The following is a 24111-nucleotide window of genomic DNA, read 5'->3' as shown; positions in this document are numbered from 1 at the left end:
AAAGAAGCCTTTATAACAGAGCAAAATGCATTCATGTTGGAGAGAAATAAAGACTACGTCATGAGCATATTCAGCAAAAGCTTTGTTGAAACTTTTCCTACGTCGGGGGGTGCATGACCCCCTGTACACGGGGAAGCCCTCACATAGACACGTCATTGCTGGTGATACATGACCCCTGTACACGGGGAAGCCCTCACATAGACACGTCATTGCCGGTGATACATGACCCCTGTACACGGGGAAGCCCTCACATAGACACGTCATTGCCGGTGATACATGACCCCTGTACACGGGGAAGCCCTCACATAGACACGTCATTGCCGGTGATACATGACCCCTGTACACGGGGAAGCCCTCACATAGACACGTCATTGCTGGTGATACATGACCCCTGTACACGGGGAAGCCCTCACATAGACACGTCATTGCTGGTGATACATGACCCCCTGTACACGGGGAAGCCCTCACATAGACACGTCATTGCCGGTGATACATGACCCCTGTACACGGGGAAGCCCTCACATAGACACGTCATTGCTGGTGATACATGACCCCTGTACACGGGGAAGCCCTCACATAGACACGTCATTGCCGGTGATACATGACCCCTGTACACGGGGAAGCCCTCACATAGACACGTCATTGCCGGTGATACATGACCTCTGTACACGGGGAAGCCCTCACATAGACACGTCATTGCCGGTGATACATGACCCCCTGTACACGGGGAAGCCCTCACATAGACACGTCATTGCTGGTGATACATGACCCCCTGTACACGGGGAAGCCCTCACATAGACACGTCATTGCTGGTGATACATGACCCCTGTACACGGGGAAGCCCTCACATAGACACGTCATTGCTGGTGATACATGACCCCCTGTACACGGGGAAGCCCTCACATAGACACGTCATTGCTGGTGATACATGACCCCTGTACACGGGGAAGCCCTCACATAGACACGTCATTGCTGGTGATACATGACCCCTGTACACGGGGAAGCCCTCACATAGACACGTCATTGCTGGTGATACATGACCCCTGTACACGGGGAAGCCCTCACATAGAGACACGTCATTGCTGGTGATAAAGTACAAAAGCCGGTAATGTAAAACGAGTACACGCCGCACACTCACCTCTCGGAGGACAGATTTCAGGTCGGAGTACGCTTCTTCCAAATCATCGTTAATAATGATTTCATTGAAGAGGCCGGGTTCCTTACCTGGAGACAAGAGAAAAACACTTACAAGTCTGCGGGACCATGTGACGGCCATTTGGTCAGAAATTAATTTGATTTTTATTAGTATACAAAAAAATAGTGCGTGTTTGTCTGGGGAGAGGTCAGGCTTTCCCCCGGCAGCGGTAGAAGAAATATTGTGTAAGTCTGTTATATGGGTAAAAAGTTATAATAAGAGGAAAAAAATAAGATTTTAAACCTACCGGTAAATCTTTTTCTCCTAGTCCGTAGAGGATGCTGGGGACTCCGTAAGGACCATGGGGTATAAACGGGCTCCGCATGAGACATGGGCACCTATAAAGAACTTATAGTATGGGTGTGCACTGGCTCCTCCCTCTATGCCCCTCCTCCAGACCTCAGTTAGAGAACTGTGCCCAGAGGAGATGGACAATACAAGGAAAGGATTTTGTTAATCTAAGGGCAAGATTCATACCAGCCCACACCATATAACCTGGAATACACATAACCAGTTAACAGTATGAACAAACAACAGCATCGGTCCAAGAGCGATTCCAACTGTAACATAACCCTTATGTAAGCAATAACTATATACAAGTCTTGCAGATTTTCCGCACTGGGACGGGCGCCCAGCATCCTCTACGGACTAGGAGAAAAAGATTTACCGGTAGGTTTAAAATCTTATTTTCTCTTACGTCCTAGAGGATGCTGGGGATGCCGTAAGGACCATGGGGTTTATACCAAAGCTCCCAATCGGGCGGGAGAGTGCGGATGACTCTGCAGCACAGACTGAGCAAATGCTAGGTCCTCATCAGCCAGGGTATCAAACTTGTAGAATTTAGAGAAAGTGTTTGAACCCAACCAAGTCGCTGCTCGGCAAAGCTGTAATGCCGAGACGCCTCGGGCAGCCGCCCAAGAAGAGCCCACCTTCCTAGTGGAATGGGCCTTTACGGAATGTGGTAACGGCAATCCAGCCGTAACATAATCCTGCTGAATCGTGTTACAGATCCAGCGAGCAATAGTCTGCTTCGAAGCAGGCGCGCCAATCTTGTTGGCCGCATACAGGACAAACAGCGCCTCTGTTTTCCTAATTCTAGCCGTCCTGGCTACATAAATCTTTAAGGCGCTGACTACATCAGGGACATGGAATCCTCCAAGTCACTCGTAGCCACAGGCACCACTATAGGTTGGTTCATATGAAATGAAGACACCACCTTAGGTAAAAATTGAGGACGAGTCCTCAACTCTGCTCTATCCACATGAAAAATCAAGTAGGGGCTCTTGTGAGACAATGCTGCCAACTCAGACACCCGCCAAGCCGAAGCCAAGGCCAATAACATGACCACCTTCCAGGTGAGAAATTTCAACTCAACCGTTTTAAGGGGCTCAAACCAGTGAGATTTAAGGAACTGCAACACCACGTTCAGGTCCCATGGTGCCACTGGGGGCACAAAAGGAGGCTGGATGTGCAGCACTCCCTTTACAAAAGTCTGGACTTCTGGAAGAGAAGCCAATTCCTTCTGAAAGAATATCGATAGGGACGAAATCTGTACCTTAACAGAGCCTAATTTTAGGCCCATATCCACTCCTGTCTGTAGGAAGTGGAGAAAACGACCCAGATGGAAATCTTCCGTAGGAGCATTCTTGGTTTCACACCAAGAGACATATTTCCGCCAGATACGGTGATAATGTTTTGCTATCACCTCCTTCCTAGCCTTTATTAGAGTAGGTATGACCTCCTCCAGAATACCCTTCTCAGCTAGGATCCGGCGTTCAACCGCCATGCCGTCAAACGTAACCGCGGTAAGTCTTGGAACATGCAGGGCCCCTGCTGTAACAGGTCCTCCCTTAGAGGAAGAGGCCAAGGATCTTCTGTGAGCATCTCCTGAAGATCTGAGTACCAGGCCCTTCAAGGCCAGTCTGGAACAATGAGTATTATCTGTACTCTTTTTTGTCTTATGATCCTCAACACTTTTGTGATGAGAGGAAGAGGAGGAAACACATAGACCGACTGGAACACCCATGGCGTTACCAGAGCGTCTACCGCTATTGCCTGAGCGTCCCGGGACCTGGCACAATACCTCCGAAGTTTCTTGTTGAGGCGTGACGCCATCATGTCTATTTGAGGAACTCCCAAGAGACCCGTTATCTCTGCAAAGACTTCTTGATGAAGTCCCTACTCTCCTGGATGGAGATCGTGTCTGCTGAGGAAGTCTGCTTCCCAGTAGTCCACTCCCGGAATGAAGACAGCTGACAGAGCGCTTACGTGATTTTCCGCCCGGCGAAGAATGCTGGTGGCTTCCGCTATCGCGACTCTGCTCCTTGTCCCGCCTTAGCGGTTCACATGTGCCACGGCTGTGACATTGTCTGACTGAATCAGAACCGGTAGGTTGCGAAGAAGACTCTCCGCTTGTCGAAGGCCGTTGTATATGGCCCTTAGTTCCAGCACGTTGATGTGCAGACAGGACTCCTGGTTTGACCATAGTTCCTGAAAATTTCTTCCTTGCGTGACTGCTTTCCATTCTCTGAGGCTCGCGTCCATGGTTACCAGAACCCAGTCCTGAATGCCGAACCTGCGACCCTCTAGAAGGTGAGCACTTTGCAGCCACCATAGAAGAAACACCCTGGCCCTGGGGGACAGTTATTTTTTGATGTATTTGTAGATGGGACCCCGGACCACTTGTCCAGAAGGTCCCATTGAAACGTCCTCGCATGGAACCTGCCGAAGGGAATGGCCTCGTAGGCTGCCACCCTTTTCCCCAGAACACGAGTGCATTGATGAACTGACACTCTTTTTGGCTTTAGTAGGTCTCTGACCATGTTCTGGAGGTCCTGGGCTTTTTCCAACGGGAGAAAAACCTTATTTCGTTCCGTGTCCAGTATCATGCCTAGGAACGATAGTCGAGTTGTTGGAACCAACTGTGACATTGGCAGATTGAGAATCCAACCGTTTTGCTGGAGCACTCTCAGAGAGAGTGACACGTTCTTCAGTAATTGATCTTTTGATCTCGCCTTTATCAGGAGATCGTCCAAGTATGGGATAAATGTGACTCCTTGCCTGCGCAGGATCACCATCATTTCCGCCATTATCTTGGTGAAAATCCTCGGGGCCGTGGAAAGCCCAAACGGCAACGTCTGAAACTGGTAATGACAATCCTGTACCGCGAATCTCAGGTACTCCTGATGAGAGGGATATATGGGGACATGAAGGTAAGCATCCTTTATGTCCAGTGACACCATAAAATCCCCCCCTTCCAGGCTGGATATTACAGCTCGGAGCGATTCCATTTTGAATTTGAATCTTTTCAAGTACAGGTTTAGGGATTTTAGATTTAAAATGGGCCTGACCGAACCATCCGGCTTCGGGACCACAAAGAGGGTCGAATAGTACCCTTTTCCCTGTTGGCTCAGGGGAACCCTGATAATCACTTGCTGTTGACACAGCGTTTGAATTGCAGCTAACACGACTTCCCGCTCTAGGGTAGAAGCTGGTAAGGCCGACTTGAAAAATCGGCGTGGGGGCACCTCTTCGAATTCCAGCTTGTAGCCTTGGGAAACTATTTCCATCGCCCAAGGATCCACGTTTGACCGAACCCAGACCTGGCTGAAGAGTCGAAGGCGTGCCCCCACCGGTGCGGAATCCCGCAGGGGAGCCACAGCGTCATGCGGTGGATTTTGTAGAAGCCGGGGAGGACTTCTGTTCCTGGGAACTAGCCGAGGCAGGTGTTCTTTTCCCTCTACCCTTACCTCTGGCAAGGAAGGAGGAGCCCCGACCTCTTCTGGACTTTTGCGACTGAAAGGACTGCATCTGATACTGTGGAGTTTTCTTTTGCTGTTGGGGAACAAACGGTAAAAAGGTAGATTTACCTGCGGTAGCTGTGGAAACCAGGTCCGCGAGCCCATCCCCAAACAACACGTCACCCTTATAGGGTAAAACCTCCACATGCTTTTTTGAGTCTGCATCACCCGTCCATTGTCGGATCCATAAGGATCGTCTCGCTGAAATAGACATGACATTGGCTCTGGAACCCAACAATCCAATGTCTCTTTGAGCGTCTCTCATATATAAGACCGCGTCTTTAATATGTGCTAAAGTTAGCAAAATAGTATCCCTATCTAGGGTATCAAGGTCAGCTGACAGGGTATCTGTCCAAGCTGCAACTGCGCTACATACCCATGCCGACGCAATTGCCGGTCTGAGCAGGGTACCCGTATGTGCATATATAGACTTTAATGTAGTCTCCTGCCTGCGGTCCGCAGGATCCTTGAGGGCCGCCGTGTCAGGAGACGGCAGCGCCACCTTCTTGGACAGGCGTGTTAGAGCCTTGTCCACTGTGGGAGAGGATTCCCAACGTGCCCTGTCCTGTGTAGGGAAAGGGTACGCCATAAGAATCCTTTTGGGAATCTGCAGTCTCTTACCTGGAGATTCCCAAGCTTTTTAAAATAACTCATTAAGTTCATGAGATGGAGGAAAGTTTACCACCGGTTTCTTTTCCTTATACATGTGCACCCTCGTGTCGGGAACAGAGGGGTCGTCTGTGATACGCAAAACATCTTTTATTGCAATAATCATATACTGAATACTTTTTGTCACCCTAGGGAGCAATCTAGCATCATCATAGTCGACACTGGAATCGGAGTCCGTGTCGGTATCTGTGTCCACAATTTGTGACAAGGGATGCTTTTGAGACCCCGACGGGCCCTGTGAGTCGGTCCAATCCGTGGATTGACCCCCTGATGCCTCCCTGGATTCTGTTTTGTCCAGTCTCTTATGTAATGATGCTACACTTGCATTTAACATATGCCACATATCCATCCACTACCGACGGGGACACACCATTCATCTGCTCCAACTCCTCCTTTGATAAGCCTTCCCCTTCAGACATGCCGACAAACCCCCCCCCCCCCCCCCCACACACACACACACACACACACACACACACACAGGGATATAACTATAAGGGGACAATTCCCCAACCAGGCCCTTTGGAGAGACAGAGAGAGAGAGTATGCCAGCACACACCCAGCGCCAAACTGACACTGGAAAACCCAGATAGCGCTTTTATATAAAATGCCAATGATATTCCCACTCACTGCGCCTGTAATGTGCCCCCCTCCTCTTTTTCAGCCCTCTGATTCGTTCAGCAGGGGAGAGTCCGGGGAGCCAGCGTTCTCTGCAGCTTCTGTGGAGAAAATGGCGCCGGTTAGTGCTGAGGGATCAAGCTCCGCCCCCTCCAGCAGCGGGCTTCGGTCCCGCTTCAATTTTCATAAAAATGGCGAGGGATCATCTATTTGCTGCCCCCCCTGCACCCATCTCTGCCTGTGTGTGTTGTGTGGGAGCAATGGCGCGCAGCGTTACAGCTGCGTGCTTACCTCATGATGATCTGAAGTCTTCTGCCGCCTTGAAGTCTTCTTTTCTTCTCATACTCACCCGTCTTCTATCTTGCGGCTTTGCGAGGAGGACGGCGGCGCGGCTCCGGGAAGAACTCCAGGGTGAGACCTGTGTTCCGACTCCCTCTGGAGCTAATGGTGTCCAGTAGCCTAAGAAATAGAGCCTATCAGTTAAGTAGGGCTGCTTCTCTCCCCTCAGTCCCACGATGCAGGGAGCCTGTTGCCAGCAGTGCTCCCTGAACATAAAAAACCTAACAAAATACTTTTACACAGAAAACTCAGGAGAGCTCCCTGTAATGCACCCAGTCTCCTCTGGGCACAAGATCTAACTGAGGTCTGGAGGAGGGGCATAGAGGGAGGAGCCAGTGCACACCATACTAAAAGTTCTTTATAGGTGCCCATGTCTCCTGCGGAGCCCGTCTATACCCCATGGTCCTTACGGAGTCCCCAGCATCCTCTAGGACGTAAGAGAAACTTATTTTCTGTAACGCACACGCTGTTAGTGCAAACCCGTTGTGTACTTGTAATATAGTATACATAAAAGCTGTGTCAGGAGTACAGCGATACAGAATAGGAGCGGCACGGATGGTGTAGTGGTTAGCACTGAGGTCATGGGTTCCATGGCTTTGTTTGTATATTCTCGCAGGTTTCCTCAGAATACTCCAGACTCCTCCCACTATGATATGAAGAACTGACACCTTCAGGTAACGTGCAGCCATACTGCGTCTGCTCCCCCTCTCCTGCAGGCCCCACTGCCCCCTCAGAAGCCAATTCAAGCTTCTCACACTCCTCACCTCTCCCATTTACATCTCGGATCCCATAACTCTCCCTTCCCCTCTTCTGCCTACTGATTACTTACTGCCACCTCCAAGAGTTTGCTGGTGCTGCTGCCTATCTCTGGAACTCCCTCCCTCTCCACCTCTCTACAAAACTTCAAACAGGCTCTCAAGACCCACTTCTTCATCATCAAACCCAGCAGTCTCTCATCCTGACCCTCTGACCCACGCTCACCGTCTACCCCTTCGGTGTCACCCCTGTCTGTCTGCCCCTCACCATTTAGACTGCAAGCTCTAACAAGCAGGGCCCTTCTTCCCTCATGTTCTTCTCCATCCCTCACAACAGCATCAAACCCTTGGGCCCTGCTGCATATTTGGGTACTACGACCACTGATGTAGCAAATCAATGTCTATAAACCACGTCCATGTCATTCAATGTTCTGTACTGTAAGTCATTTTCTCTTTCTTGTGAGACTGGCAGGGGGGGGGGGGGGAGGGGGGGGTGTCTAGAAACACAGGAGATTTTTTATTAATATTACCTGCCAACTAATTAAGCAAAAGGCGTGTGTGAGCCACCACCGTACTCTCAGTGGGTGCAGTGTAAGCCACCCCCGTACTCAGGAGGTGCAGCGTGGGCCACCCCCCTACACTCAGGAGGTGCAGCGTGGGCCACCCCCCTACTCTCAGGAGGCGCAGCGTGGGGCACCCCCCTACTCTCAGGAGGCGCAGCGTGGGGCACCCCCCTACTCTCAGGAGGCGCAGCGTGGGGCACCCCCCTACTCTCAGGAGGCGCAGCGTGGGGCACCCCCCTACTCTCAGGAGGCGCAGCGTGGGGCACCCCCCTACTCTCAGGAGGCGCAGCGTGGGGCACCCCCCTACTCTCAGGAGGTACAGCGTGGGGCATTCCCCTCTCAGGGGGTGCAGTGTGTGCCATCCCCTTCCTCTTAGGTGGTTCGGCGTGCGGTAACCCTCTCCTCTCAGGGGGTGCTCCGTGTGCCATCCCCTTCCTCTCAGGAGGTACAGCGTGGGGTATCCCCATCCTCTCAGGAGGTACAGCGTGGGGTAACCCTCTCCTCTCAGGGGGTGCTCCGTGTGCCATTCCCTTCCTCTCAGGAGGTACAGCGTGGGGTAACCCTCTCCTCTCAGGGGGTGCTCCGTGTGCCATCCCCATCCTCCCAGGAGGTACAGCGTGGGGTAACCCTCTCCTCTCAGGGGGTGCAGTGTGGGGTAACCCTCTCCTCTCAGGGGGTGCAGTGTGGGGTAACCCTCTCCTCTCAGGAGGTACAGTGTGGGGTAACCTTCTCCTCTCAGGGGGTGCTCCGTGTGCCATTCCCTTCCTCTCAGGAGGTACAGCGTGGGGTAACCCTCTCCTCTCAGGGGGTGCTCCGTGTGCCATCCCCTTCCTCTCAGGAGGTACAGCGTGGGGTAACCCTCTCCTCTCAGGGGGTGCTCCGTGTGCCATTCCCTTCCTCTCAGGAGGTACAGCGTGGGGTAACCCTCTCCTCTCAGGGGGTGCTCCGTGTGCCATCCCCATCCTCCCAGGAGGTACAGCGTGGGGTAACCCTCTCCTCTCAGGGGGTGCAGTGTGGGGTAACCCTCTCCTCTCAGGGGGTGCAGTGTGGGGTAACCCTCTCCTCTCAGGAGGTACAGTGTGGGGTAACCTTCTCCTCTCAGGGGGTGCTCCGTGTGCCATCCCCTTCCTCTCAGGAGGTACAGCGTGGGGTAACCCTCTCCTCTCAGGGGGTGCTCCGTGTGCCATCCCCTTCCTCTCAGGAGGTACAGCGTGGGGTAACCCTCTCCTCTCAGGGGGTGCTCCGTGTGCCATCCCCTTCCTCTCAGGAGGTACAGCGTGGGGTAACCCTCTCCTCTCAGGGGGTGCTCCGTGTGCCATCCCCTTCCTCTCAGGAGGTACAGCGTGGGGTAACCCTCTCCTCTCAGGGGGTGCTCCGTGTGCCATCCCCTTCCTCTCAGGAGGTACAGCGTGGGGTAACCCTCTCCTCTCAGGGGGTGCTCCGTGTGCCATCCCCTTCCTCTCAGGAGGTACAGCGTGGGGTAACCCTCTCCTCTCAGGGGGTGCTCCGTGTGCCATCCCCTTCCTCTCAGGAGGTACAGCGTGGGGTAACCCTCTCCTCTCAGGGGGTGCTCCGTGTGCCATCCCCTTCCTCTCAGGAGGTACAGCGTGGGGTAACCCTCTCCTCTCAGGGGGTACTCCGTGGGACTCTCCCAGAAGACAAAACATTCTATGGAGGTTACTGGGACACTTACTAATCTCGATATCTTGTCTCGCCACCTGCAGCCTCTTCTGTAAACTTTCTTCGGACTCCGTTTTCCGGTCGCGAAGCCGCTTTTCCTGTTAGAGCCAGTGAGAAGAGCATTAGATAGAGCGAGAGACACGGAATATAAGTATAATAAGTGATCATTTCAGTTCCAGTAGTCATCCTGAATAACAACGTCAGCTGATGGGGCGTCATCTTCTCTTACTAAGATCAACGTCCCAGTTACACGGATGACGCAGGAGGGCCAATTACAGGTGGGACCCTAGAACTGCAACAAGATCCACGATCAGATTGTGAAACGCGCTGGGTATTCCGGGTTAATTTCTTGGAACGTAAGTAGAAGCTGAACTTCTATAAAACATCACATATTAAACGTGAAGCTATTTGCGCTGTTTCAATAATTATTTCTTTTATGCAGCCATTACGTTGTTTGTTACATAATAGTCCACAACACAAATCGCAACAATGACCCCCCCCCCTCCCGATCGTCACTCTTTACAACCACGCCGACTTTTCTGAATGAACGTCATATGCGGCGCCAGTGTTATTACAGGCGACAGTAGATTTGCCCTGCTGATAAGACCACCCACTTACCAAGATGTCGACAGACGGAGGCTGGATGGAGATATAGATGGGATTCAGATCGGTCTTCTTGATGTTTTTGACCCCCTGCATGTCTATGTCCAGGATACAGATCTGGTTCCGGGACTGTACGACCTGGACCGCGGCCCTACTGGAGGAGGGAAGACGGGACACGAGGTCAGAGAGAGACATTGACCAGGGAAATTTCCACAGACATCTACAATGTATTCCACCGCCCTCCCCGCACTAAACCAAGTTTGCAGATCCAGTCATTATCTATCTATCATTTTATAGAATGTACTTGACAAATGCTACCTCAAAGCGGATTGGTTGCTATGGGCAACTTCTGCACTGCTTGATACATCCGCCCCTAATTGCTGTACACTGGTGGAGACGCTGCAGGAACTGGTCACACCTGAAGATAAGCGTCCTGCTACTCTGTGCCCGGCATGGAGAATTACAGACTGAACCGGACAATGGGGGCTATTCAGAACGGATTGCAGATTCTTCTAAACAGCGGACTCTGCAATCCTTTCTATCGCATGCTCGGGGGCGCCCATCGCAGGGAAAGGCCGCCCAGCATGCAGAATCTCCTGCACAGCGGCTGCCACCGCAATTAACAACCCCCTGCAGCCGCAGCTAGGCCGAGTATGAAGGAAGGCCACAGCTATTTTTTACATCGGAGTTGCCGCGTGTGACATCACGCAGCAGACCCGAAAACACCATTACCCCACCTCTGTTTTCCCCACGCCGCCCCCGCAACACTCAGTCGCCTCCCTGCGAATCCCTCTGCCTGTCAACCAATTATCTCTCTGCAAGGCTTAGTACATCTCCCTAATGGTCTCTTATCGGTTCAACACTTTGAGGGTGATTCCGAGTTGTTCGCTCGCTAGCTGCTTTTAGCAGCATTGCACACGCTAGGCCGCCGCCCTCTGGGAGTGAATCTTAGCTTAGCAGAATTGCGAACGAAAGATTAGCAGAATTGCGAATAGAAATTTCGTAGCAGTTTCTGAGTAACTCCAGACTTACTCACAAATAGCGATCAGTTCAGTCAGTTTCGTTCCTGGTTTGACATCACACACACGCCCTGCATCCGGCCAGCCACTCCCCCGTTTCTCCAGACACTCCCGCGTTTTTGCCTGACACGCCTGCGTTTTTCCGCACACTCCCTGAAAACGGCCAGTTTCCGCCCAGAAACACCCACTTCCTGTCAATCACACTACGATCACTTCAACGATGAAAAATCTTCGTTCGGACGTGAGTAAATCTACTAAGTTTTGTGCTAAAATACTAACCGTATGCGCACTGCGAACCATGCACATTTTTGCCTTAATCGCTCCGTTGCGAAAATCGGCAACGAGCGAACAACTTGGAATGACCCCCTATGTGCGGTGCAGCCCACATGGCGATACACATATATTACCAAAGTCAAATATAATGCTATAGTATACGAAGTAAAAACACAAAGCAAAACGGTATCTGGTCTCTAGATCGACCACACTTAAGTTGACAATGTCTAGGTTGACCACTATTGGTCGACCGTAACTAGGTCGACAGGTCAAAAAGTCGACATGAGTTTTTCACAATTTTTTTTCTTATGAACTTTTTCTCACCTAACGATCTACGTGGACAACGATTGGGAAAAGTAACCTGCGCTCGGCACCTCACCTTCGCTCGCCATGCGAAAGGACACGGTGCACTAGTTGGGGTTCCCGGTCACTGTACGGAGAAAACGACACCAATTTATTTATTTTTTTAAACTCATGTCGACCTAGAATCCCTGTCAACCTAGTTACTGTCGACCTAAGTGCGATCGACCATCCATACCACATCCAACCTAAACGTGCTGCTCAAGATTCTCATTCTGCTGCTGCAGCAATCCGCATGAGCACCGTCGCCCTCTACTGGCCGCGTGACAGTGGTGCAGGTAGCTAGGAGTCACTCCCAGGCCTACACTGACAGTAGCTTATAAATGGCTACACTACGGATCACCCAAAGCCTCCCAGAGATGGAGACACCAGGGGTCTCATAACCAGGCGGCGGCAAATCTTAAAGACGACATATGTCTAAGTCATTTTATCTATAATCTCAGTAGATTCAGTGAGAATGAATTGACGGTAGGATATTTCAATTCATCTGAGTGCTGGGACCTGTTACATGACCCTGTGCCATGTGTCCCCGATATAATCCTCTTACGTGTATGAGGAGAGACTAAGCTAATTAGAGGCTGCCTGAGCGTCGGCTGTGTTCAGGACGGAAACTCAGCGGCTGGGGAAATAATGGCTGCAGAGGTGCTCTGACGCTGTTTGCGGAGTTCGGCGTGGGACGGCTACAGTTCGAAAGGACCTTCACCAATTCTATTCATTCCTGGACAGCCGAGGATGGCGAGATCCGGCAGACGAGTAGAACTGATCGCCAGCTCGTGGGGATAATTTGTAGCCCATCACTGGTTATTTGGCGACCTGGAATCGCTGAGTAGTGAAGATCCATATTCTCTCCTTAGCTCTACACACCGGACCCTGCTGATCGGAGGAAGCGACGGCATTTCCTGTTGGTACCAATAGCTGCCCCCTTAGTGAAATGTGGCCTGTTAGAATTGCCTGGTCAGGAAGATCATCCATAGAGGGTCATTCCGACCAGATCGCACGCTGCAGTGTTTGCAGTGCAGCAATCAGGTCACTACTGCGCATGTGTATGCAGCGCAATGCGCAGGCGCGTCGTACGGGTACAAAGCGGATCGTTGCTGAGCGATGGATTTAACGAAGATTCCATTCGCACAGCCGATCGCACAAATATTGACAGGAAGAAGGCGTTTGTGGGTGGCAACTGACCGTTTTCTGGGAGTGTTTGGAAAAACGCAGGCGTGTCCAAGCGTTTGCAGTGCGGGTGTCTGACGTCAATTCCAGCCCCGGACAGGCTGATGTGATCGCAGCGGCTGAGTAAGTCCTGGGCTGCGCAGAAACTGCACAAAATGTTTCTGCAGAGCTCGGCTGTACAGGCGTTCACACACTTGCAAAGCGAAAATACACTCCCCAGTGGGCGGCGACTATGCGTTTGCACGGCTGCGATCAACCCGGAATGACCCCCATAATGCGATGAGGATGATTTTGTGTCTGGCAGCCCCAATGTCACCTCCCAGCACCACCAATCTGGATGGGAATATACTTACTCAAACAATATCTACACCAGTAGCCCCCACACTCTGTTATACTCAGTCTCCGCGGTGCCTGCAGGCCCCCAATCCCCTTTCTTGTGATCCGCCATCTATCCTGCCAGGTTCCAGACTGTACTTTTACACAATTGAATTTGCGCAGTACAGTCCCCGCGAAGACCCGACATACGTTCCTTGTATAATACAGCTCTGTGTTATTACACAGAATATATATATATTTTTTTTAAACATCAACAGCGGTCGGCGTCTCAAACCATTACCAGGCGGCTGCAGCGTCGGCATATTTTCGCACACCCGCTACGTACGGGATTGTAGCTGTGAATGCATTAGCGTACAGCTCTGAATTTGGCCCATAAAACACAGGTCTGAGATAAAACATGGGACACGCGTGTGGGCTGCTCACAGGGTTTGGAGGGTTAAAAATCCTCGGCTGCATCACTGGGGGTTTCCGTGTGACTGAGATTTAGCAGATGAATGAGATCCTGGTTGGGGCCCCCCGGAGACCTGTAACTACAGAGTCACGGCCCCAGCAGACAACCAGCGGTGTAATTCCGCAATACTCCTGTTCATACATGTCCGAACCAACTCGCAGAACAAGCTCAGATTCCACAGTGCACGTTGTATGTGCAGGCAATAGGTCTGCATGATGTGCGGGGACAGGATGCGCGGTCTGGGCGGGCGACCGGATGCGCGGTCTGGGCGGGCGACCGGATGCGCGGTCTGGGCGGGCGACCGGATGCGCGGTCTGGGCGGGTCATGTGCAGTAAACATTATAGGACGGCTACTGAGTCCAGAACAAGAATTACAGAATTCTAGCACCAGAAACCGGCGGCTGAAGGGACACATGGAAACCTACTGTGGTGTCCCCTAAATGTAACACCTTAGCCTCTCACTAGTGTGCTGCCCTGGGGTGGCTGGCCTCCACTGGCTTGGTGGGGTCTCGAGCCCTGGACTTATTGTTAGGGACCCACCAGACATGAGGTCACCTGGACGCTGGTTGGTGGCCTGGTGTTTTTTGTCCAAAAGTTATGCCAAGCACCTCGATTTTGTTCTAATGCAGAGTTTATTGTCATTGTTCGGAGTAGCAATGCTTGGTACTATGGAGTGTGCATCAGCATTACATTTTCTCTCTCTCTATAGAACTACAAGTCTCAGCATGATAGCACCTCTCATTATGTTTCTAATTAATGTGTGCAGTCCAAAGGTTCTCCTCCATATAAATCTGCATCCCCAACTATCCCACATGACGTTTGGTTTGCAGCGGATGTGAGGGCGGGTGTATAGGTAGAACCACCAATCAGAAATGGAAGGCTCCACGACTGAGGCCTCTGATTGGCCCGCCTGCACGGCAGGCCCTGTTTTTAGTCCTTGGTGTGAGAAGACCTGCAGAGCACCAGTAACAATCAGCTGCACGGAGCAGGCCGCTGGCGGTGACTTGGAGGGGACAAAGCAGAATAGTAACGTGACAATTGCCATTAACGCAGCTATGAACATACATTAAATATAAAATGTTCTTGTTATTGCGACAGGTTAGACTATGTGTGACTACTAACCTGGTCCCGTACAGGTTTCCTGAAAACACGGCATGTTCTATAAACTGGCCATTATGTATCCCGCTCTCCATCTCGCTGAGGGTCACGAAGTGATAATCTGCACAAAGAAGAGAACACGTCAGAGAGGACGGTCCCATGCGACGGACACATACACTACACACTTGTGGGTTTATTTACCAAGACTAAAACCCGTCTTTTCGGATCGTGTTTCTGCCAGATATTTAAAGGGTCATTGCTTTTACTAGCAAGACTGGAGCTATTCAATTATTGCCCGCGGAGGGGAGACCATGCAGATTTGTGTCTGCGCCTCAGGAGGGTGAGAACAGATATCTGTAATAAGTGCTTCTCTGGGATTACTGTAAAGGGCCGTATTCACAGGCAGATCTAGGGAGAGATGTGTGCTGAGTGAACCGCTCAGCACACATCTCTCACCCCGCTCAGCACAGCGCGACGTGTGCTGAGCGTGCGGGGGGAGCGCTCATTTCACCCAGCGGGTGAAATGAGCGACCTGCTAGATGCAGGCCAATCTAGCAGCAGCGATAGTGATGCTTGGGGATGCGCATTGCTATCGCTGTGGGGGCTACACACGGAGTGATCATGCTTAAAATCTAAGCAATCTAGTCAGACTGCTTAGATTATCGCTCCGTGAGTACCCCCCCTTAACTGGTGTGAGTACCCCCCCTTAACTGGTAATTGGATAGCTCCAGGCACTTACCCTGGAATCTCAGCTTTACTGCGCACTTTACCCGTGGGGCTTACTGCGGGATATAATTGAATAACTCTGGACAGTTAATCCGGGAGCTAAAAGCCCACGGTAATTCCCGCCGCTAATGAACTGCCCCCTATATGTTAGCTCCATGATATACAGAAAATAATAAAAGAAGAGAGATTATAAGTAGTGATTACCTTTTCCATCAACCTCCCCTGGTCTGGGCTTCCGAGTGGTATCTGAAAATCGGAGACATATTAATACATACGAGATCGCAGAGCCAGGACATAACAGGCTGGGCTAATGTCACTATGAGGTGAAATCACTGCACACTAGGGACAAATAACTGCGGCTATAGAACGAGCCGAGTGATAATCAGTATATTCCTATAACCAGCAGAAGACACGATATGGGGTCGGGTACTCACGGGACACAGAGAATCCGAACACGCCTTCATAGTCTTTCAGCAGACGCTTTAACAGCGTGCTTTTCCCCGCGCCGGAGGGTCCGCTCAGCACCACAGGTCTGGGTCCAGCCATTACTGCAAAGGTAAAGTACCACAAGTCAGTATCACCGTAACCGTGCGATCTTCCATGTCAGGGCACAGTGCGGAACCTCTGGTGCACCCCGCCCTATGAATAATCACACACTTACATAAATAGCATCATTTGGCCAAGGAAGACACGTCCGTTTACAGGTGACTTTCTACAAAGCTCATTAAATGGTTAAATGATGTAGAACGTGTACGTACTGATGGGAGAGCGGTATTACAACTTGCAGATGGCAGCTAAGTGTGTTTTATTTTAACTTTTTTTCAAAAACATGTATAAAACACTGAAAAAAATGTATTTTTCAGTATCCCAATTTATTTTATTTTTTTTACAAAAAAATTTCTTGTTATAATTTTACCATTAATAAAAAATGCAAAAATAATACATTTTACACCTTTTAAGAACCTCCCGTACTTTCCTTACGGCCACTAACAGCCTCCTATTTGGTCCTGCCGGGAGGCGGTTAAAATAGCACCAGTCAGGAATCCGGCGATCACAATACAGACACTGGAATCCCGACAAGCTGTGAAATGCCGATGCCGGAATATTAGCGACACAGGGTATTCTCCCACTGTAGGTGTCCACAACACCCACGGAAGGAGAATATAACCTGTCGCGGGCGCAGCGAGCCTGCACGGGGCTTTCTAGTGCTCGGCCGCTGCCGGCGTACTGGACGCTGGGATGCCGCTGTCAATATACTAATGGCAGCATCCCGGCCGCCGGTAATTCATACTGAACCCGTCCTCTTATCGCAGTTGCCACTTTTTGGGGGTCTGGAAGGATTTCCCCTCATTTTTTTATTTACTTCTGATAGGTCAGTCTACAAACAGACATTTGTAAAATAATCTCGCATTTTGTCGGTAGGTGCTTCGCCGCAATATGAGTTTCAAAGATTTTTTTGTATTTGCAAGCTTGCGTCTAACTCAATTAAATCCCAGTGAATTAAACACATAAATAGAACATCTGGCATCGCACACACAGCGCTCATTATCGTGTTTTTATTCTTATATGGATTAGGCTAAAACAGCGTTGGAAAATAAGTGTGTACCTCCAATATTTCTCACGTGCTTCTCCCTTTCTTTGGAATTCTCCTCCTCTCCCCCTCTCTACAGAACTTCAAACGGGCTCTCAAGATCCATTTCTTCACCAAACCCAGCCAAATCTCCTAACCCGCTGTTCCATGCTCACTGTCTACCCCATCTGTCTCACCCCCGTCTGTTCCTCTAGAAGGTAAGCTTTCACGAGCAAGGCCCTCTTCCCTTATGTGATTATCCTTCTCTTACTTAAACCATACTCGACGGCACCAAATCCTGCGGTTTTCTGCCACCCTGATATTTATATCAGTGTTGTCTGCTGATGTAGCCGTGTTTATTTACCCTGTATTTGTCCTATATTGTGGGATATCCTATTCATAGAGATCCATTTTCGGCGGTCGAAAATGGATGGATATTGCGATTAATGAGGGTCATTCCGAGTTGTTCGCTCGTTGTCGATTTTCGCAATGGAGCGATTAAGGCGAAAGTGGCTGGCCGAACGCTGGGTGTGTTTGCGACGTCAAACCAGGAACGAAACTGACTGAACTGATCGCAGTAGCTGAGTAAGTCTCGAGCTACTCAGAAACTGCTAAGAATTTTTTATTCACAATTCTCCTAATCTTTCGTTCGCAATTCTGCTAAGCTAAGATACACTCCCAGAAGGCGGCTGCTTAGCGTGTGCAATGCTGCTAAAAGCGGCTAGCGAGCGAACAACTCGGAATCACCCCCCATGACCGATGGTCGTTACCGCGGTATCCATTTAGGGTCCCACGATCGTGCAAAAACACATGGGATCAGAATTAAGTCCCCGATCTCATGTGTTACAGCGGCTCAGACAGCCGCTTATTGGGGATTATGCTTTGAATGTCTGAGACACCTGAAGCATAATCTGTGATAATTGCCACACTGCTGCATTGGGGCCAATAGGATAGCCCCGGGCGAACCTATTAGCAGTGGTAAATTACCGCTGCTAATTGGATACCTCCCATTGGGGGTGTTTCCGAGTTGTTTGCTCGTTAGTTTTTTTTGTTGCTACGGAGCGATTAGTCGCAAACTGTGCATGCGCAATGTTCGCAGTGCGCCTGCGCCAAGTAAATTAGCACAAAAGTTTGGTATTTTACTCACGGCGTAACGAAGATTTTTCATCGTTCTGGTGATCGGAGTGTGATTGACAGGAAGTGGGTGTTTCTGGGCGGAAACTGGCCGTTTTATGGGAGTGTGCGGGAAAAACGCGGGAGTGTCTGAAGAAATGGGGGAGTGTCTGGGCGAACGCTGGGTGTGTTTGTGACGTCAAACCAGGAACGAAATGGACTGAGGTGATCGCAGTGTAGGAGTAAGTCTGGAGCTACTCAGAAACTGCTAAGAAATTTCTATTCGCAATTCTGCTAAGCTAAGATTCACTCCCAGTAGGCGGCGGCTTAGCGTGTGCAATGCTGCTAAAAGCAGCTAGCGAGCAAACAACTCGGAATGAGGGCCTTTGTCTTCAGCTTTAAGTCACTCTCTTCCTGTTTTGCTTATTTACGTACTCTGTAATTGGGCGCTGCGGATCCCTTGTGGCGCCATATAAATATATATAAAGGATAATAATAATAATACTGTAATTACGCCGTCCCTAATCAGGGCGCTGAGAAACAGGAAGCCCTAGCGAGAATTCTATTAATCGCCTAAAGCATAAAATAAATATTAAGGGCTTCTCAAAAACAAGCAATAGGAACAGCCAGGACGGTAAGTGACACTACAGATCTAGACCTACCTCATAACACAAATAAGAGAGGCGGAACTTTAGTTATAAAAATAGTCCTTGTGTAAATCGTGGTGCCAGACGCACACACAACACGGAAAGCAGATAACGCTACGGGTTATACGCCCTGCGCCGCAGTCGCTTCCTGTTCACTCACAGTGGATGATTAGTGGTGCAAAATTAACGACTGAAACCTATTTACCTGTGTCTGTACATGGAAAAGACTGGGGGGGGGGGGGGGGGGGTGGAATACACAGATAAAGGAGGTGGGGGATATTCCGTCTTTTCCATATTATAGTATATGCAAGCTATACACATTTTTTATATTTTCCATAAAGAAATTTATAAAAGTCCCGACCTGGAAATTTTACAAATCACTCTGCAAACGTGAGTCTATGCAACCGCTGGCGCAGAGATAGAAATGGCGCATTGGGCTGCGTCCAGCACACACTTCTCTGTGAAGAAGAAACGAGGTCTCTATAAAGATGGGAGCTGCCTCTGACAACAGACGGGACAATTGTTTGGATATTTGGCATTCTGCCCCGGGGCGGCAGCGCAGGTATTCCTACAGGTGAGGTAGATGTTCCAGTGATGTGTAAAGTGCACAATGAGCAGTCGGCCACACCTGTCAGTGCACGGTGTAGTGCGAGAGGACAGGGCACACAATCCTGCTAAACCTGTACCGCGGGGACACAGCCGTGTAAGGTGACAGAGTGCTGGGGAAGTAACGAGCCCTCTGCACTCTGCACGTAACCTCACATAAGATGATGGAGGAGCGTCTGCTAAACAGAAAGAGTCCTGACATAATGTCTCTACAGTGAAGACAATCAATGTCCTGCAATGTACTGTAGAGATTATTCCCAGATTATGGGGTTACTGTACAGTTGGATGTAAGCAACTTTTTGCGGTGCAGCGAGCATTTTCTTCCACTGTGCACATATCCAAAAAAAATCTTACACTTCCATTCGTATGCAGATTAGCTCACCCGTGTATATCACACAGACAGGAGACGTGTATATCACACAGACAGGAGACGTGTATATCACACAGACAGGAGACGTGTATATCACACAGACAGGAGACGTGTATATCACACAGACAGGAGACGTGTATATCACACAGACAGGAGACGTGTATATCACACAGACAGGAGACGTGTATATCACACAGACAGGACCCGTGTATATCACACAGACAGGAGACGTGTATATCACACAGACAGGAGACGTGTATATCACACAGACAGGAGACGTGTATATCACACAGACAGGAGACGTGTATATCACACAGACAGGAGACGTGTATATCACACAGACAGGAGACGTGTATATCACACAGACAGGAGACGTGTATATCACACAGACAGGAGACGTGTATATCACACAGACAGGAGACGTGTATATCACACAGACAGGAGACGTGTATATCACACAGACAGGACCCGTGTATATCACACAGACAGGACCCGTGTATATCACACAGACAGGACCCGTGTATATCACACAGACAGGAGACGTGTGACAGGACCCGTGTATATCTTACAGACAGGAGACGTGTAACAGGACCCGTGTATATCACACAGACAGGAGACGTGTGACAGGACCCGTGTATATGACACAGACAGGAGACGTGTGACAGGACCCGTGTATATCCTACAGACAGGAGACGTGTAACAGGACCCGTGTATATCACACAGACAGGAGACGTGTAACAGGACCCGTGTATATCCTACAGACAGGAGACGTGTAACAGGACCCGTGTATATCCTACAGACAGGAGACGTGTAACAGGACCCGTGTATATCCTACAGACAGGAGACGTGTAACAGGACCCGTGTATATCCTACAGACAGGAGACGTGTAACAGGACCCGTGTATATCCTACAGACAGGAGACGTGTGACAGGACCCGTGTATATCACACAGACAGGAGACGTGTGACAGGACCCGTGTATATGACACAGACAGGAGACGTGTAACAGGACCCGTGTATATGACACAGACAGGAGACGTGTGACAGGACCCGTGTATATCCTACAGACAGGAGACGTGTAACAGGACCCATGTATATCACACAGACAGGAGACGTGTAACAGGACCCGTGTATATCACACAGACAGGAGACGTGTGACAGGACCCGTGTATATCACACAGACAGGAGACGTGTGACAGGACCCGTGTATATCCTACAGACAGGAGACGTGTAACAGGACCAGTGTATATCACACAGACAGGAGACGTGTGACAGGACCCGTGTATATGACACAGACAGGAGACGTGTGACAGGACCCGTGTATATCCTACAGACAGGAGACGTGTGACAGGACCCGTGTATATCCTACAGACAGGAGACGTGTAACAGGACCCGTGTATATCACACAGACAGGAGACGTGTAACAGGACACGTGTATATCACACAGACAGGAGACGTGTGACAGGACCCGTGTATATCACACAGACAGGAGACGTGTAACAGGACCCGTGTATATCACACAGACAGGAGACGTGTGACAGGACCCGTGTATATCCTACAGACAGGAGACGTGTAACAGGACCCGTGTATATCACACAGACAGGAGACGTGTAACAGGACCCGTGTATATCCTACAGACAGGAGACGTGTGACAGGACCCGTGTATATCACACAGACAGGAGACGTGTGACAGGACCCGTGTATATCCTACAGACAGGAGACGTGTAACAGGACCCGTGTATATCACACAGACAGGAGACGTGTAACAGGACCCGTGTATATCCTACAGACAGGAGACGTGTAACAGGACCCGTGTATATCCTACAGACAGGAGACGTGTAACAGGACCCGTGTATATCCTACAGACAGGAGACGTGTAACAGGACCCGTGTATATCCTACAGACAGGAGACGTGTGACAGGACCCGTGTATATCACACAGACAGGAGACGTGTGACAGGACCCGTGTATATCCTACAGACAGGAGACGTGTAACAGGACCCGTGTATATCACACAGACAGGAGACGTGTAACAGGACCCGTGTATATCCTACAGACAGGAGACGTGTAACAGGACCCGTGTATATCACACAGACAGGAGACGTGTGACAGGACCCGTGTATATCACACAGACAGGAGACGTGTGACAGGACCCGTGTATATCCTACAGACAGGAGACGTGTAACAGGACCCATGTATATCCTACAGACAGGAGACGTGTGACAGGACCCGTGTATATCCTACAGACAGGAGACGTGTGACAGGACCCGTGTATATCACACAGACAGGAGACGTGTGACAGGACCCGTGTATATCCTACAGACAGGAGACGTGTGACAGGACCCGTGTATACCATAAAGAAGACCCGTGTATATCCTACAGACAGGAGACGTGTGACAGGACCCGTGTGACAGGACCCGTGTATATCACACAGAGAGGAGACGTGTGACAGGACCCGTGTATATCCTACAGACAGGAGACGTGTGACTGGACCCGTGTATATCCTACAGGCAGGAGACGTGTAACAGGACCCGTGTATATCACACAGACAGGAGACGTGTGACAGGAGCAGTGTATATCCTACAGACAGGAGACGTGTGACAGGAGCCGTGTATATCCTACAGACAGGAGACGTGTGATAGGACCCGTGTATACCATACAGACAGGAGACGTGTGACAGGACCTGGCATACATACAGCTCACATGCTACTTTACAAGTAACCAGATGAATGAGAAGTATATAAAGTCACTTTCATTCAGAATCTCTGCACTATACAATAATACATCACTATTCCTGACACAGACATTACAGACGGAGCAGCAGAGGCCGACACACCTACCTTACACCTACCCGCAGTCATCCTGCACACTGCCACTTACCAGTCTCTCCTCCAGCACACACTCTCCTCAGACTGGATGTGATGGGGAACAGGCCGCACACTGCCACTTACCAGTCTCTCCTCCAGCACACACTCTCCTCAGACTGGATGTGATGGGGAACAGGCTGCACACTGCCACTTACCAGTCTCTCCTCCAGCACACACTCTCCTCAGACTGGATGTGATGGGGAACATTCCGCACACTGCCACTTACCAGTCTCTCCTCCAGCACACACTCTCCTCAGACTGGATGTGATGGGGAACATGCTGCACACTGCCACTTACCAGTCTCTCCTCCAGCACACACTCTCCTCAGACTGGATGTGATGGGGAACATGCCGCACACTGCCACTTACCAGTCTCTCCTCCAGCACACACTCTCCTCAGACTGGATGTGATGGGGAACATGCCGCACACTGCCACTTACCAGTCTCTCCTTCAGCACACACTCTCCTCAGACTGGATGTGATGGGGAACATGCTGCACACTGCCACTTACCAGTCTCTCCTCCAGCACACACTCTCCTCAGACTGGATGTGATGGGGAACATGCTGCACACTGCCACTTACCAGTCTCTCCTCCAGCACACACTCTCCTCAGACTGGATGTGATGGGGAACATGCCGCACACTGCCACTTACCAGTCTCTCCTCCAGCACACACTCTCCTCAGACTGGATGTGATGGGGAACATGCCGCACACTGCTACTTACCAGTCTCTCCTCCAGCACACACTCTCCTCAGACTGGATGTGATGGGGAACATGCCGCACACTGCCACTTACCAGTCTCTCCTCCAGCACACACTCTCCTCAGACTGGATGTGATGGGGAACATGCCGCACACTGCCACTTACCAGTCTCTCCTCCAGCACACACTCTCCTCAGACTGGATGTGATGGGGAACATGCCGCACACTGCCACTTACCAGTCTCTCCTCCAGCACGCACTCTCCTCAGACTGGATGTGATGGGGAATATGCTGCACACTGCCACTTACCAGTCTCTCCTCCAGCACACACTCTCCTCAGACTGGATGTGATGGGGAACATACTGCACACTGCCACTTACCAGTCTCTCCTCCAGCACACACTCTCCTCAGACTGGATGTGATGGGGAACATGCCGCACACTGCCACTTACCAGTCTCTCCTCCAGCACACACTCTCCTCAGACTGGATGTGATGGGGAACATGCTGCACACTGCCACTTACCAGTCTCTCCTCCAGCACACACTCTCCTCAGACTGGATGTGATGGGGAACATGCCGCACACTGCCACTTACC

The 24111-nt window shown here is 50.6% G+C and overlaps 1 protein-coding gene across 3 annotated transcripts in view; it reads right to left on the bottom strand.

Annotated features, from left to right (window-relative positions):
- GUK1 (guanylate kinase 1) overlaps positions 1-24111 on the bottom strand; it is a 51291-nt gene that overhangs the window by 1005 nt on the left and 26175 nt on the right. For all 3 annotated transcript variants that reach the window (XM_063924534.1, XM_063924536.1, XM_063924537.1), the window contains exons 2-7: positions 16084-16197; positions 15854-15895; positions 14948-15044; positions 10235-10373; positions 9630-9714; positions 1139-1224 (exon numbers count right to left, since the gene is read on the bottom strand). In XM_063924534.1, the coding sequence (XP_063780604.1) occupies positions 1139-1224; positions 9630-9714; positions 10235-10373; positions 14948-15044; positions 15854-15895; positions 16084-16197 (563 nt within the window). The remainder of the gene's footprint in view (positions 1-1138; positions 1225-9629; positions 9715-10234; positions 10374-14947; positions 15045-15853; positions 15896-16083; positions 16198-24111) is intronic.

The sequence above is a fragment of the Pseudophryne corroboree genome, chromosome 5 (assembly GCF_028390025.1).
Source record: "Pseudophryne corroboree isolate aPseCor3 chromosome 5, aPseCor3.hap2, whole genome shotgun sequence".
NCBI classification, from domain to species: domain Eukaryota; kingdom Metazoa; phylum Chordata; class Amphibia; order Anura; family Myobatrachidae; genus Pseudophryne; species Pseudophryne corroboree.
This window is presented reverse-complemented; position numbering and strand designations above follow the sequence as displayed.